Source organism: Tenrec ecaudatus, chromosome 16, assembly GCF_050624435.1.
Source record: "Tenrec ecaudatus isolate mTenEca1 chromosome 16, mTenEca1.hap1, whole genome shotgun sequence".
Lineage (NCBI taxonomy): Eukaryota > Metazoa > Chordata > Mammalia > Afrosoricida > Tenrecidae > Tenrec > Tenrec ecaudatus.
This window is the reverse complement of record NC_134545.1, coordinates 52274295-52289125: the sequence shown is the minus strand read 5'-3', so window position 1 is coordinate 52289125 and position 14831 is coordinate 52274295. Positions and strand designations below refer to the sequence as shown.

The following is a 14831-nucleotide window of genomic DNA, read 5'->3' as shown; positions in this document are numbered from 1 at the left end:
CTATATTGAACACTCATCTCTGTTGTTGACCTGTTTGTGCTGTGACATGAGGTGGGTCTCTGCACCAGTCTGGACTCTGTAAGTAGCAACTGCAATATTCTAAAATGGACCGTGGTCACGACTGCACAACTCTTCTTGATGTGATCGAACTATTGAATTGTACGTGGAAGAAGTAAAATGAAACTATTCAAAGGAGAAGAAGCAGCAATTTCTCTGCTGACCGTGTGCTCTTCCCCTTGTAGTGACCGGCTGGCCCTCCTCCAGGTCAGGGCCATCCTGCAGCAGCTCGGCCTGGACAGCACATGCGACGACAGCATCGTGGTGAAGGAGGTGTGCGGAGCTGTGTCCCGGCGGGCAGCGCAGCTCTGTGGCGCTGGCCTGGCTGCCATCGTGCAGAAAAGGAGAGAAGACCAGGGGCTCGAGCATCTGAAGATCACTGTGGGCGTGGATGGCACCCTGTACAAGCTGCACCCTCAGTGAGTGTCCGGGAGAGGGGTGCGGGGAGAAGGGGGCGTGGGGGATCAAAACAGCCTCCTCAACTGACAGGTGGGACGTGCATCCTCACCCTGGACGGGGAGCGAGTGCCTGTGGTGGTGAAGTCAGGCTGGTGAGTCTGACAGACAGCTCAGACCAGTCTTCACATCTCTGCTTCTTCCTGCTGTCCTGGGGAGATATTAGCCAGGAGCTCTCAATCCCGCTTTCCTTAAGGGTAAGGGCCGGCAGCACTAAGCCCTCGCTCACCGAGTTGCACACAGGAATGCTGAGCGCTCCACATGGTCCTCAATACAGGTGAGCTATGAGTGTCAGTGTCTCCATCACACCTCACAGGTTTGCAGTGAGGACTGAAGGGTCTGCGTAGCAACAAGCATATGCTCAGTGTGTGCTGCTTCTGCACTTGGTGCTCATTCCGTGGACAGAGCTTAAGAGCGCTATCAGGCAGCACAGGCTTGACTCCTGCTCCACACTCTCAGTTCTTTATCTACAAAGTGAGGCCAGAAATCATACCGACCTCACATTTGCGACCATCAAGAAGTAAAGTATCTGCAAAGTGTGTGGCATGATCCAAAAGCTAAAGAATCGAAGGAAGCTGTCCTGTTTTAGGAATCTTGGTGGCGGTGTGGGTTGTGTGTCATGCTGATCACAACAAGATTGGAAGTTAGACTTCACCAGCTCCTCCATCAGAGTACACATACAGACATCCAGCCGTGGAAACAATATGGGGCAATTCCCCTCTGTGCTGCGGGTTCATTAGAAGTCGGAATCAACTCAATGCCATTGGGTATGCTTTTTACTCAATCCTTTGCATTTTGTTTTGGCGATGAGAAAAAAGTTAACACAAACTTATAAAAAAGTTAACATAAACTTATAAAAATTGTACTAAATGCCTCCATGAACATCAGAGCCATCGTACACAGAGCCATTTCAATATGTAACCCCCTCCAAAAAGGCATCTGACAAAATCTAATATACGTTCCTAATAAAAACCTCTACAAACTAGAAGAGAATTTCCTGTTTGATAGAGGCCTGCAGCCCAAATCATGCTTAACGGCGAAAGACTGGAAGTTCTTCTCTTAAAAATCACGAGCAGACAAGATGTCACTCTTGCCACTTCTGTTGCAGTTTTACTGCTTCCAGGTGGTCCAGGAGGAAAGAATAGGCCTTTCTACAAATGGCACAACAGTAATCACGACAAAAACTGAAGTTGGACCCTACCTCATAGAGCTCACTCACTGACGTCGAGTGGAATCCAACTCATGGTGCCCCTAAAGGCCCAGGTGGAACTGCCCCTGTGCGTTTCCAAGACTGGAACTCTTCATGGGAGCAGAAAGCTTCATCTTTCTCCCTACCTCATCCTACACGAAGATTCACTCAGGATGGAGCGAAGACCTCAAAGGAAGACCTAAAATGAGACAGCTGTTTGAAGAAAACAAGTACATTTCCATGGCAGTGAGTTTGGCAATGAATGTTTGTGACACCAAAGTCATTAGCAACCAAAGGTGAAATAGATAATAGAGAAGTTGGACAGCATCAAATTTTAAATATTTGTGCTTCAAAGGGTACTACCAAGAATGTGAAAATATATCCTACAGAATGCTTGGAAATATTTTCAAATTCTATTTTTGATTAGGGACTTGTATCCAGAATTTTTATTCTAGGCCCAACTTTTTCTCTCTTGTACCACAACAGAAATTTCTTCTCTGATTTTTAAAAATCATTTTATTGGGGTCTCATACAACTCTTATCACAATCCATACATACATCAATTGTATAAAGCTCATTTGTACATTCATCACCCTCATCATTCTCAAAACATTGCTCTCCATGTAAGCCCCTTGCATCAGGTCCTCAATTTCCCCCCTCCCTTATGAACCCTTGGTATTTTATAACTTATTATTTTGTCATGTCTTACTCTGTCTGACCTCTCCCTTCACCCACTTTTCTGTTGTCCATTTCTGAGGGAGGAGGTTATATGTAGATCCTTATAATCGGTTCTACCTCTCTCCCCCACCCTCCCTCCACCCTCCTGGTATTGCAACTCTCACCACTGGCCTGAAGGGATCATCCGTCCTGGATTCCCTTTGTTTCCAGTTCCTATCTGTACCTGTGTACATCCTCTGGTCTAGCCAGATTTGTGAAGTAGAATTGGGATCATGGTAGTATCGATGAAGAACACAGCTTTGCCCCATATCCTGGATGCTTCCTCCCCCCAACTACCATGATCCGAATTCTACCTTGCAGGACTGGATAGGGCCTAGGTTGTACACTGGTGCATATGGGAGCTGAAGGCACAGGGAATCCAGTGTGGATGATACCTTCAGGACCAGGGGTGTGAGGGGCAATACTGGGAGACTAGAGGGTGAGTAGGTTGGAAAGGTGCAACCAATTACAAGGATCCACATGTGACCTCCTCCCTGGGAGATGGACAGCAGAGAAGTGGGGGAAGGGAGACTCCGGATAGGGCAAGATATGACAAAATAATCTATAAATTATCAAAGGCTCACAAGGGAGGGGGGAGCGGGGAGGGAGGGGGAAAAAAAGAGGACCTGATGCAAAGGGCTTAAGTGGAGAGCAAATGCTTTGAAAATGATTAGGGCAAATAATGTATGGATGTGCTTTATACAATTAATGTATATATATGTATGGATTGTGATAAGAGTTGTACGAGCCCCCAATAAAATGTAAAAAAAAAAAGAAAATGATGATGGAAATGTATGTACAAATATGCTTGAAACAATTGATGTATGAAATGTTATGAGCTGTAAGAGCCCCCAATAAGATGATTAAAAAAAAAGAAGAATTGGGATCATGATAGTGGGTGGCGAGGAAGCATTTAGGAACTAGAGGAAAGATGTATGTTTCATTGCTGCTACACTGCACCCTGACTGGCTCCTCTCCTCTCTGCAACCCTTCCATATGGGGAGGTCCAGTTACCTACAGATGGGCTTTGGGTCCACCCTCCGCACTCCCCCTCATTCACAACAATATGGTTTTTTGTTCTTTGATGCCTGATACTTCATCCCTTCGACACCTCATGTTCACACAAGCTGGTGTGCTTCTTCCATGTGGGCTTTGTTGCTTCTGAGCTAGATGACCGCGTATTTACCTTCAAGCCTTTAAGACTCCAGACGCTATATCTTTTGAAAGCCAGGAACCATAAGCTTCCTTCACCACATTTGCTTTTGCACTCCTTTGTCTTCAGTGATCATATCTGGGAGGTGAACACACAGTGATATGATTTTTTGTTCTTTGATGCCTGATAACTGATCCCTTTGGCACCTCGTAATCACACAGGTTGGTGTGCTTCTTCCTCGTGGACTTTGTTGCTTTTGAGCTAGATATCCACTTGTTTACCTTAAGGCTTTTAAGACCCCAGGCGCTATATCTTTTGATAGCCAGGAACCAGCAGCTTTCTTTACCACATTTGCTTATGCACCGCTTTGACTTCAGCGGTTTTGTTGGGAAGGTGAGCATCATGGAATGCCATTTTAATAGAACAAAGTATTCTTGCATTGAGGGAGTACTTTAGTGGAGGCCCAATGTCCATCTGCTACCTTAATACTAAACCTATAAATATATGTATATAAATCTATTTCCCCATCATCCTATATAAATATGTTTACATATGTACATGACTTTATTTAGACCTCTATAAATACCCTTGGCCTCCTAGCTCTTTCCTCTATTTCTTTTGACTTTCCTCTTGTCACACTATCATGCTTAGCCTTTATTTGGGTTACAGTAATTCCTCTTGGTTACATTACCCTTGATCACGCCCTACCAGGCCTTCTACACCCTCCTTACCACTGATTTGGATCACTTGTTCCCTTGTCCCTGGGTTTGTTAACACTACTTCCCTTCCTCCCACCTCCCCCTCTCCCATTTCCCCCCATAACTGTCAATCCTGTTGTTTTCTCCTACAGATTGTTCATCCAGCCTATCTTATTTAGACAGACCTGCAGAGATAATAACATGTACAAAAATAAGACAGAGCAAAACCAAGCAACAAAATGAAACAAAACAACAACAACAAAAGCCAATGACAAAACAAAACAAAAAAATCCCACAACAACATCAGCAAAAAGAAAAGCTTGTAGTTAGTTCAAAAGGACTGTTTGTTGGTGTTTAGGAGTGTTTTCCAGTCGATTCTGATGGGGTGCCAAGCCCTGGCCCAAAGTCTATTTTTACTATTCTCTGGGGACTTCATTGCTCTGTTCCTCTTGCTGTTCTGTTGCACGCCCTTAGTGTTTTGCCTCGGTGTGATGGGATCAGTTTGGGCACAATTCCCACACTGTGTCTCCAGTGTTGTTCCCTTTAGGGCTATGAGTCAGTGAGAGATGTCATGTCTTGTAGTGGGCCCGGTCATATGGTGTTTTTTGTGGATTGGCTGCTCTGAGTGGGGATATTGTCCTCAAGGCTTGGTGGGCCAGGATCTGCTCTACTCTCTCTTCCTCCTCCTTAATTTTCTCCTGTGTGCTCCGATCAGACATGTCTCTCTCCTTGAGCTGCAGCTTTAGTACTTTCCTCTGAAATAAGTTCTCCTGGAGGAGGGTGGTGGGGAGGGAAAGCTGTCCACATAGTTGGTATTGGGGCTGGCCCCTCAGACCTCTCCACTGGTTCTCACTCTTCTCTGACTTTAAAAATATTGTTGGTGGTTTTTTATCTCCTACTTAAAACATTTTTAATATTATTATTTTCTTCTTTCTTTTCCTTTGTTTTTATTGTTTCTCTTAGGCTTCCCAGTTTATGAAGTACAGAAGGAGTGGATGCATAGAAACAATATCTGATGAAATGTTTTATCAGGGTCTGGGGTGGGAACATGAGGGGAACTGGGGAGCAAACATAAGAATTTGGGAGGGGGAGGAAACATTAGAGCTGATTGTGATGATGTATATACAACTCTTTTTAAAAAGCAATTTAGGGGACAAAATGAGGACCTGATGGCAGGGGCTTAAGTGGAGAGGAAATGTTTTGAGAATGATGAGGACAATGAATGTACAAATGTGCTTTACACAGTTGATGTATGTATGGATTGTGATAAGAGTTGGATGAGCCACTAATAAAACAATTTAAAAAAAGAAAGAGCTCTGAAAAAACAAAAAAAAGCAATTTAACTATGGAAGCATATGATATGTGAATATTATCTTAAGATGACTACTGAAAAATAAAAGAAAGAAACCATCCTTGACCTATGGTTACCACAGGTAAAGGAGGAAGAGTATTCGCTTACGGGGAAATGAGTGTTTATTAATGGTGGAATAATTTGGAAAAGAATATCAATAATGCTTCTACAACATGAAGAGTACAATTGATATCGTGGAATTATAGCTGTAGAAGTTGTAGAATTGGATAATATTTTGTTGTGTTTACTTTTGCCTCAATTAAAAAATAGTTCATTGTTATTAAATGAATAACAATGAGTACAAGGAATAAGAAAATATTCTAAATTGTGCTAATGATTGTACAACTCTTTTTTAAAATCATTTTATTAGGGGCTCATAGAACTCTTATCACAATCCATACATACATCAATTGTGTAAAGCACATTTGTACATTCATTAACCTCATCATTCTCAAAGCATTTCCTCCCCATTTAAGCCCCTGGAATCAGGTCCTCATTCCCGCCCCCCCAGCTCCCCCCTCCCTCATGTACCCTTGATAATTTATAAGTTATTATTTGTCATATCTTGCCCTAACCGACGTCTCCCTTCACCCACTTTTCTGTTGTCCGCCGAGGGAGGAGGTCACATGTAGATTCTTGTAATCAGGTCTCCCTTTCCAAACAACCCTCCCTCTATGTTCCTAGTATCACAACTCAACACTGCTGGTCCTGAAGGGATCATCTGCCCTGGATTCCCTGTGTTTCTGGTTCCTATCTGTACCAGTGTCCATCCTCTGGTCTAGCCAGACTGCAAGGTAGAATTAGGATCATGATAGTGGGAGGGGGTGGGGTAAGCATTTAGGAATGAGAGGAAAGTTATATTTTTCATCGTTGCTACATCACACCCTGTCTGACTTGTCTACGAGGGGATCTCCAGTGGCCTACAAATGGCCTTTGGGTCTCCACTCCACACCCCCCCACCGTCATTCACTATGGTAAGATTTTATGTTCTGATGATGCCTGATACCTGATCCCTTCAACACGTCGTGATTGCACAGGCTGGTGTGCTTCTTCCACGTGGGCTTTTTTTGCTTCTGAGCTAGATGGCTGCTTGTTTACCTTAAAGCCTTTAAGACCCCAGATGCTATATCTTTTGATAGCCAGGCACCATCACCTCTCTTTGCCGATTGTGCAACTCTAAAAAAAATTAATCATGTTTAAGGCGCTCTTCCATATCTTAAAACAATCCATAAATCAACTGTATCAAGCACACTTGTATATATGTTGCCATAATCAGTTTCAAAACAATTTCTTTCTACTTGAGCTCTTGGTATCAGCTGCTTTTACCCCATCCCTCCCCCACCCTCCCACCCTCACGAATCCTTGATCAATTATATATTATTGTTGTTATTTTTGTATCTTACACCATCCATTGTCTCACTTCAACCATATTTCTGTTATTTGGCCCCCTCGGGGTGGGGCAGGCCGGGGCAGCGGGCTATGTAGCCATCATTGTGATTGGTTCCCCCTTTCTCCCCCTTTCCCCTGTCTACTCCCCTCATGGTGTCGCTATGCACACTACTGTACCTGAGGGGTTTATCTGTCCTGAATTTCCATGTATTGAGAGCGCTTATCTGTACCAGTGTACATACTCTGGTCTACAGGATTTGTAAGGTAGAACTGAGGTCATGTTAGTGGAGGGGAGGAAGCATTCAAAACTAGAGGAATGTTGTGTGTTTTGTTGGTGCTATGCTGCACCCTGGCTGAATCATCCCTTCTGTGTGACCCTTCTGTGAGGGGATGTCCAATTGTATAACTATTCTTGATGTGGATGAAGTGTCAATAAAACTTAAAAAAAAGAATTTGTACAACTCAATAATAAAAAGATAAGTAACCCAATTAAAAATGGACAAAGGATTTGAGTAGACATTTCTCCAACTCATTGCCATCCAGTTGGCTCTGGCTCATAGCAACTGTGTAGGAGAGAGTAGAGCTGCCCGTGTGGATTTCTGAGTCTGTCAATCTTTGCAAGAGCAGATAGCCTCATCTTTTTTTCATGCAGTAGCATGGACCACGATGGGTTCAAACTATTGACCCTGTGCTAACTGCCCAACTTGTAACCCACCAGGATGTCTTCATATTGTCCAAGAAACTCATATATAAATGGACAATAAGGAGATGAAAAGAAACTCAACATCATTATTCACTAAGGAAATACAAATCAAAAACTACAATGAGACACTACTTCACACTGACTGGAATAGCTATAATAAAGAGATAGGCAGGATCACGTGTTGAGAGTATGACAAAGAAAGCCCTGGTGGCAGAGTGGTTAGGTGTTGGGCTGCTAACTGAAAGGTCAGCAGTTCAGAACCACCAGCCAGGAGAAAGAAAAGGTTGTTTTCTCCTATAAAGAGAATATGACAAATAGAGACTCATATATTGCTGGTGAGATTGTAAAACGGCAAGTCACTATAGAAAGCAGTTGGGCAGTTTACTCAAAAAGAAAAACACAGAGTTACTATATGACTTAGGAGTTCTAGTCCTAGTGATACTAAAAAAAATTAAAAACATATATTCACAACCAGTGGAGAGGTCTGGGAGGCTGGCCCTAGCACCATAAATTAAGTGTATTCCTGCCCCTCCCCCGAAAAGAATTTGTTCCAAAGGACGACATTGACTCTGCAGCTCCGGGAGATGAACATATCTGATCAGAGCACACAGGAGAAGATGAAGGGGCAGGAGGAGAGAGTGGAGCACAGCCTGACCCACCAGGCCGTGATGATGATGTTCCTGAGTAGAGCAGCCAGTCCAAAGAGAGAACAACATGGCTGGCCCCACTATGAGAAATGATGCCAATCAGTGACTAAGGGCGATACAGGGGACAGCACCGGAGACACAGTGTGGGAATTGCACCTGACCTGATCCCACCACACCGAGGCAAATCACTGGGGGAATGCAGCGGAACAGCAAGGGAATGGAGTGGCAAGGTCCCCAGGGAATGCTGAAAGTGGACTTTGGGGCCAGGGCGTGGTGCCCCAACAGACTGGACTGGAAAACGCTCGTAAGGGCCAGCAAACGATCCCTGAACTAACTACAAGCTTTTCTCTTGTGAACTGTTTTGTTCTGTTCTTTGTCAGTGGTTTGTTTTTGTTGTTTTGTTGTCTGGTTGTATACTGTTGCTTTGTTTTCCTCTGTCTTGTTTTCGTGCATGTTAGTGTCTCCACAGGTCTGTCTGAATAGGACAGGCTGGATGAACTATCTGGAGGAAAAACAACGGGACCGACAGTTCCGGGGGGACTTGGGGTGGGGGGTAGGAGGGGGGGTAAGGAAGTGGTGTTAACAAACCCAGGGACAAGGGAAAAACATGGGACCCCAAATGGTAGAGAAGGGGGAGTGGCAGGCCTGGTAGGAAATGATCAAATGTAAGGTTGCTTAGAGAAGAGGTATACTCTAGCCCAGGTGGTGCCGAAGCATGGTAGTAGGGCAGGAGGAAAGTCAAGGGAGATGGAGGAAAGAGCTAGGAGTCAAAGGGCATTCATGGAGGTCTAGACAAAGACATGTACATGCAAATATATATAGGAGGATGGGGAAATAGATCTATGTGTCTATATTTATAGGTCAAGTATTAAGGTGGCGGAAGGACCTTGGGCCTCTACTCAAACACTCCCTCAATGCATGAATACCTTCTTTTATTAAATTGGAACTCTATGATGCTCACTCTCCCGACACAACGGCTGGAGCCAAAGTGGGTGAACAAGTAAATGTGGTGAAGAAAGCTGATGGTGCCCGGCTATCAAAAGAGATAGTGACTGGGGTCTTAAAGGTTTGAAGATAAACAAGCGGCCATCTAGCTCAGAAGCAACAAAGTCCACATGGAAGAACACACCAGCCTGTGTGATCGAGTGGTCCCAAAGGGATCAGTTACCAGGCATCAAAGAACAAAAAATCATATCATTGACTGCACACCTCCATGACAGGATCGCTGAAGACAAATGGGTGCATAAGCAAATGTGGTGAAGAAAGCTGATGGTGCCCGGCTCTCAAAAGAGATAGTGTCTGGGGTTTTAAAGGCTTGAAGGTGAACAAGCGGCCATCTAGCTCAGAAGCAAAAAAGCCCACATGGAAGAAGCACACCGGCCAGTGCGATCACGAGGTGCCAAGGGACCAGGTATAAGGCATCATGCAAAAAAAAACAAAAACAAAAACGATATAAGTGTGTGTATGTATGTGTATATATGTGTATATGTGTATGTATATATATACCATATTAAATGAAGGGGGAAGTGCAGAGTGGAGACCCAAGGCCCAAGTGTCGGCCAATGGAGATCCCCTCATAGAGGGGTTTAGGAGAGGAGATGGGTTAATTAGGGTGCGAGGTAGTACCGATGAAGAACACAGCTTTCCCCCAGATCCTGGATGCTTCCTCCCCCCAACTACCATGATCCAAATTCTACCTTGCAGGCCTGGATAGGACAGAGGCTGTACACTGGTACATATGAGGGCTGGAGGTACAGGGAATCCAGGGTGGATGATACCTTCAGGACCAAGGATGTGAGGGACGATGCTGGGAGAGTGGAGGGTGAGTGGGCTGGAAAGGGGGAACTGATTACAAGGGTCCACATGTGACCTCTTCCCTGGGAGAGGGACAGCAGAGAAGGGGGGAAGGGAGACTCCGGATAAGGCAAGATATGACAAAATAACGATGTATAAATTACTAAGGGCACATGAGGGAGGAGGGAAAGGGGAGGGAGGGGAAAAAAAGAGAGGACCTGATGCAAGGGGCTTAAGTGGAGAGCAAATGCCTTGAGAATGATTGGGGCAGGGAATGTATGGATGTGCTTTATACAATTGATGTATGTATATGTATGGATGGTGATAAGAGTTGTATGAGTCCCTAATAAAATGTAAAAAAAGAAAAAAGGAGAAAAAATGATTAGGGCAAAGACTGTACAGATGTGCTTTATACAATGGATGTATGTATATGTATGAACTGTGATAAGAATTGTATGAGCCCCAATAAATTGTTAAAAAAAATTAAAAACATATTCACAACAGCATTATTTACAGTAGTCCCAAAGATGAAACAATTCAATGTCCCTCAATGAATGAATGATTTTATTATTGTCATTAGATACAGTAGCGTCTATTCTGATTCATAACCATTCTATGTGCAGTAGAACTAAACACGGCCTGGTCCCGTGCCAGTCTCACAGTTGTTATGTCTGTGCCCATTGTTGTTGCTGCTATGTCAATCCACCTAATTGAGGGTCTCCCTTTACCTTTTACCAAGCGCCAGCTCCTTTTCCAAGCATTGGTCTATCCTGGTAACATGCCTAAAGTATGTGAGTCAAAGTTTAGGCATCATTGCTTACAAGGCGCATTCTAATTGCACTTCTTCAAGATGATTGTGGTTCTTTGGCAGTCCAGAGTGCTTTCAATATTCTCTACCATAATTCAAATGCTTGACTAGGCAAACAAAATGTGATACTTCTACACAGTGAAATACTACTCAGCCATAAAACAGGTATGAAGTGCTGATACAGGTTACAACATGTCTGATGACTAAAATTATTATTCTGAGTGAAGTCAGGCACAAAAATCCATTATTGTATGCTTCCGTTTATCTGAAATGTACAGAAAAGGCAAATCCAGAGAGATAGAAAGTAAGATTAATGGTTGCGGGGGCCTTCTTAGAAACAAGGATGGTTAGATTTTGTCTCATATACACTTGCAATATCATCTGGAAAGACTAGTCCCTGAATTTGTGAAGTAAATGAAGAAGAGGAAGCTTCTCAATGGGATGAACTGACACAGTAGTTACAACAGTTGGCTCAGAAAAAGCAATTGTGGGAATGGCATCAGATATTTTGTTCTGTTGCACACGGGGTCACTATGCACTGGAACCAACTTGATGGCACCTAACATCAGCATTGGGGGGGGGTTAGGGCTGATGGAAATGATATGTGAGCTCAGAATATGAAAGGATATGGAATTTCTTAGATCAGATAATCAGTTTTACACTCAACAACTCATCAAACCTCCCGGTGTCTTGCTGCTTCCACCATTTTTGCCCATGTGTCAGATGCTGTCTTTCCTTTAGTCCTACTTTAAAAAAATTATTATTATTTTAAATCATTTTATTAGGGTTCATACAACTCTTATCACAATCCGTAAATACATCAATTGTATAAAGCACAATTGTCCATTCATTGCCCTCATCATTCTCAACCTTTTGTCCTACTTAATGTTTGTCTGCTTCCTTGCCTCTGACTATCTCTTCCCTTCCACCCCTTCTCATCCCTGCTGACCATTCAACTCAGTTTTTTTTAGCATGGAAACCTTTTCTTGATTTGTTTTAAATAACTGTAGTCTCATACAATATCTGTCCTTTTGTGACTGACAAATTTCACACTGTGAGGAGTAAGGTGCACCTGGCCCACGCCATGGTATTTTCCGTGGCCTCATGTGTATGTGAAAGTTGGACATTGAGTATGGAAGACCTAAGAAAAATGAATGCCCTGAGCTTTCATGTTGGTGAAGGACATGGAAGGAATTGTTGACTGCAAAAAGAACAAACAGATCTGTCTCAGAAGAAGTACAGCCAGAATGCTACTTAGAATCAAGCATGGCAAGGCTTTGTCTCATGTACTGTGGGCATGTTGTCAGGAGGGACCAGTCCCTGGAGAAAGACACCATATTTCATAAAGTGGAGAGACAGAAAACCAGAAGAAAGGCCTCGAGGGAAGGGATTGACACAGTGGCTCCAACAGTGCGCTCACGCATAGGGGCAATTGTGAAGATGGCACAGGACTAGGTGGTGTTTCATTCTGTTGTCCATAGGGGCTCTGAGTCAGAACCAACTCTATGGCACCTAACAACAACAACAAAAATTTCACTCAGCATAAATTCCCCCCAAGTTCCTCCATGTCATGAGGTGTTTCACATATTCATTGTTACTATTTTTTATATCATAGTAAAGGAATTTTTTGATGGTTATAAAAATGTTGTGGTTGAGATACATTTGCACAGTTTAGTGCATATACTAAAATCTAGTAAACTGGCTAAACTGGATGTCTGAAAAACAAACTTTAAAAGGAAGTCTTGGTTCTATACTAGCCATTTTTTACTTTCTTATATGCAAATTAAGGTTAATCATACTCTGTTAGTTCAGATAGACTAGAGAAAAATTTATAGAGACAGTGATATGTGTATAGGGAAGAGATTTATATACAAGAGCAATTAAACTGAAAAAACGAACCCAGCCCAGTCCATATTAAGCCCATAAGTCCAATATTAACCCATATGTCTGATACCAATCTATAAAGTCCTTTTAAGACTCATTAAATACATGCAATGATTCTGAATACAGGAGGATCACAGGCCAGTGGGTTGGAAGTCTTGTGGACTCAGTGGCATTGTAAACATCTCAGTGTTGGCAGGGGTTTATACATTACATCTTTTCCTCAAGAGGTCTGGTTATATCAGGGTAGGTCCATGTGGCTGTCCAGCTACCAGGGTTCAGTGGCGTGTGTATTGTCAATAGAGAGTCTCCAAGGGAGTGAGCAGAGAGAGGAGTGTCTTCTGCCTCCAAGGAGGAAATGCTGGAGTTCCCAGAATTCTCAGGGGAAGGCCATGCCAACACAGAGACCTCATTCCATTTATTCTTAATCCTCTCAAGTCCCAAATTGACACTAGATTATGTAACTACCACATTCTCTTTTTTTCAACCCCTTAACATTTCATTATGTATCATACAGGTATTTACATTTCAGATCTTTATTTTTGTACTAAACAATTTAATAACTTGCAAACCACCCTACATTTTGCTTTGTTCCAGGCTCTCCTTTTTCTTCTCTTTTCCCTCTTATGAGATACTATCTTCCTCATTAGCCAAGTTAACACCTGTCTATCTGCTAGCCTATTGCTATAAGCATGGGAGGTAAATGCTCTATTAAGACCTCACATCATGAATGGAACCAGCAGAGCCCAGGGAACTGTAGTGGTCAGGCAGAGATCACCCACTAGTTGTGTGTTAGAGTCAGCATCAGCACCTGTTTTGGAAGACTGATCCTCAGAGATGCACCACATCCATTCCATTCACCATAATCTAGGAACCCAGGACAGAGGTCTCCCAAGATGTGAGGCAACAAATGTAAAAAATGAAGCAGTTGTTTAAGACACAGCCAGAGGGAGGAAATAGGAGACTTTCTACTCCCATAAAGAGTTACCATTTTCAGAAACCCACAGCAACAGTTCTACCCTGTCCTATAGGGTCACTGTGAAGCTGAATGGAGTCAATGTCACTGAGTTTTTGTTTGTTTCATTTTGTTTTAAATAGGGCCATCAGAAAGGAACAAACTAGATGGAAGCTGTTCACAGAGTGGCTGAGTCTGTGTGCAAGGTGCTGATGGTATTTCTCTCTCTCATAGCTTCTCCCGGATATTGCAAGAGACCGTGAAGGAGCTAGCCCCTGGGTGCGACGTGACCTTCATGCTCTCAGAAGATGGCAGTGGAAAAGGAGCAGCTCTGATCACTGCTGTGGCCCAGCGCTTTCAGCAGCTGCAGAAGGAAAACTAAGGCCAAGGTGGTGTTAGGTGTGACGGGCCTTGAACAGTGACCAGCCTTTGCTCCGATGAGTTGGTCAGAGAAAACTCCTGGCAGATTTTGTTCACCTTCTGAATGACACAGGGAGAGCTTCACGTTCTTGTACCATTATCATCTGGATAGTGGTTTTGCAGGGGCATTAAATGATGTGTTTACTTGATGTATTTGCACTGAAGATGGGCCAACATATGAAAGTAAAGTGGCTGGCCTGATAGATCCTCTTTCAGCAAATTTTTCCTCAAAGGCTTAACTGTCTTTTTTTCTGTGATTCTGATGGACTTGAAACCATACAACACTGGCCCATGTGGTCTTGTGATTGATTCCTTGCTGTGATACTGGAGACATTAGATTCAGTAGATTGATCTTATTGTTTGTGGATGAACAATTGAGGGTAAATGAATTCATGTATTAAATTGTGGATCCAATTTAATTTGTTCTTGACTTATCATGTTGACTTCAAATGGGAAGTGAGAACAAAGCATTTGGAGTGTTCTTCCCTGGGATGTAGTGAGATCCATTTTGGGGAAGCCCTTGTAAGAACCTCCTCATGCTTAAATGAGTTTTGTTAGTACTGTAGGATTTCTCTCAATACATTGAGTGATGGCTGGGGTGCCATTTAAGATAT

The 14831-nt window shown here is 43.2% G+C and overlaps 1 protein-coding gene across 7 annotated transcripts in view; it reads left to right on the top strand.

The window, feature by feature from the left end:
* The window catches only part of LOC142428745 (hexokinase HKDC1), a 64667-nt gene extending 50049 nt beyond the window's left edge, over positions 1-14618 (top strand). For 6 of the 7 annotated variants that reach the window (XM_075533564.1, XM_075533563.1, XM_075533568.1 and 3 more), the window contains 2 exons: positions 243-476; positions 14032-14618. In XM_075533564.1, coding sequence (XP_075389679.1) covers positions 243-476; positions 14032-14179 — 382 coding nt within the window. In that variant the 3' untranslated portion in view covers positions 14180-14618. The remainder of the gene's footprint in view (positions 1-242; positions 477-14031) is intronic. The other variant, XM_075533567.1, reaches the window with a different exon arrangement.
* Positions 14619-14831: the final 213 nt, after the last annotated feature.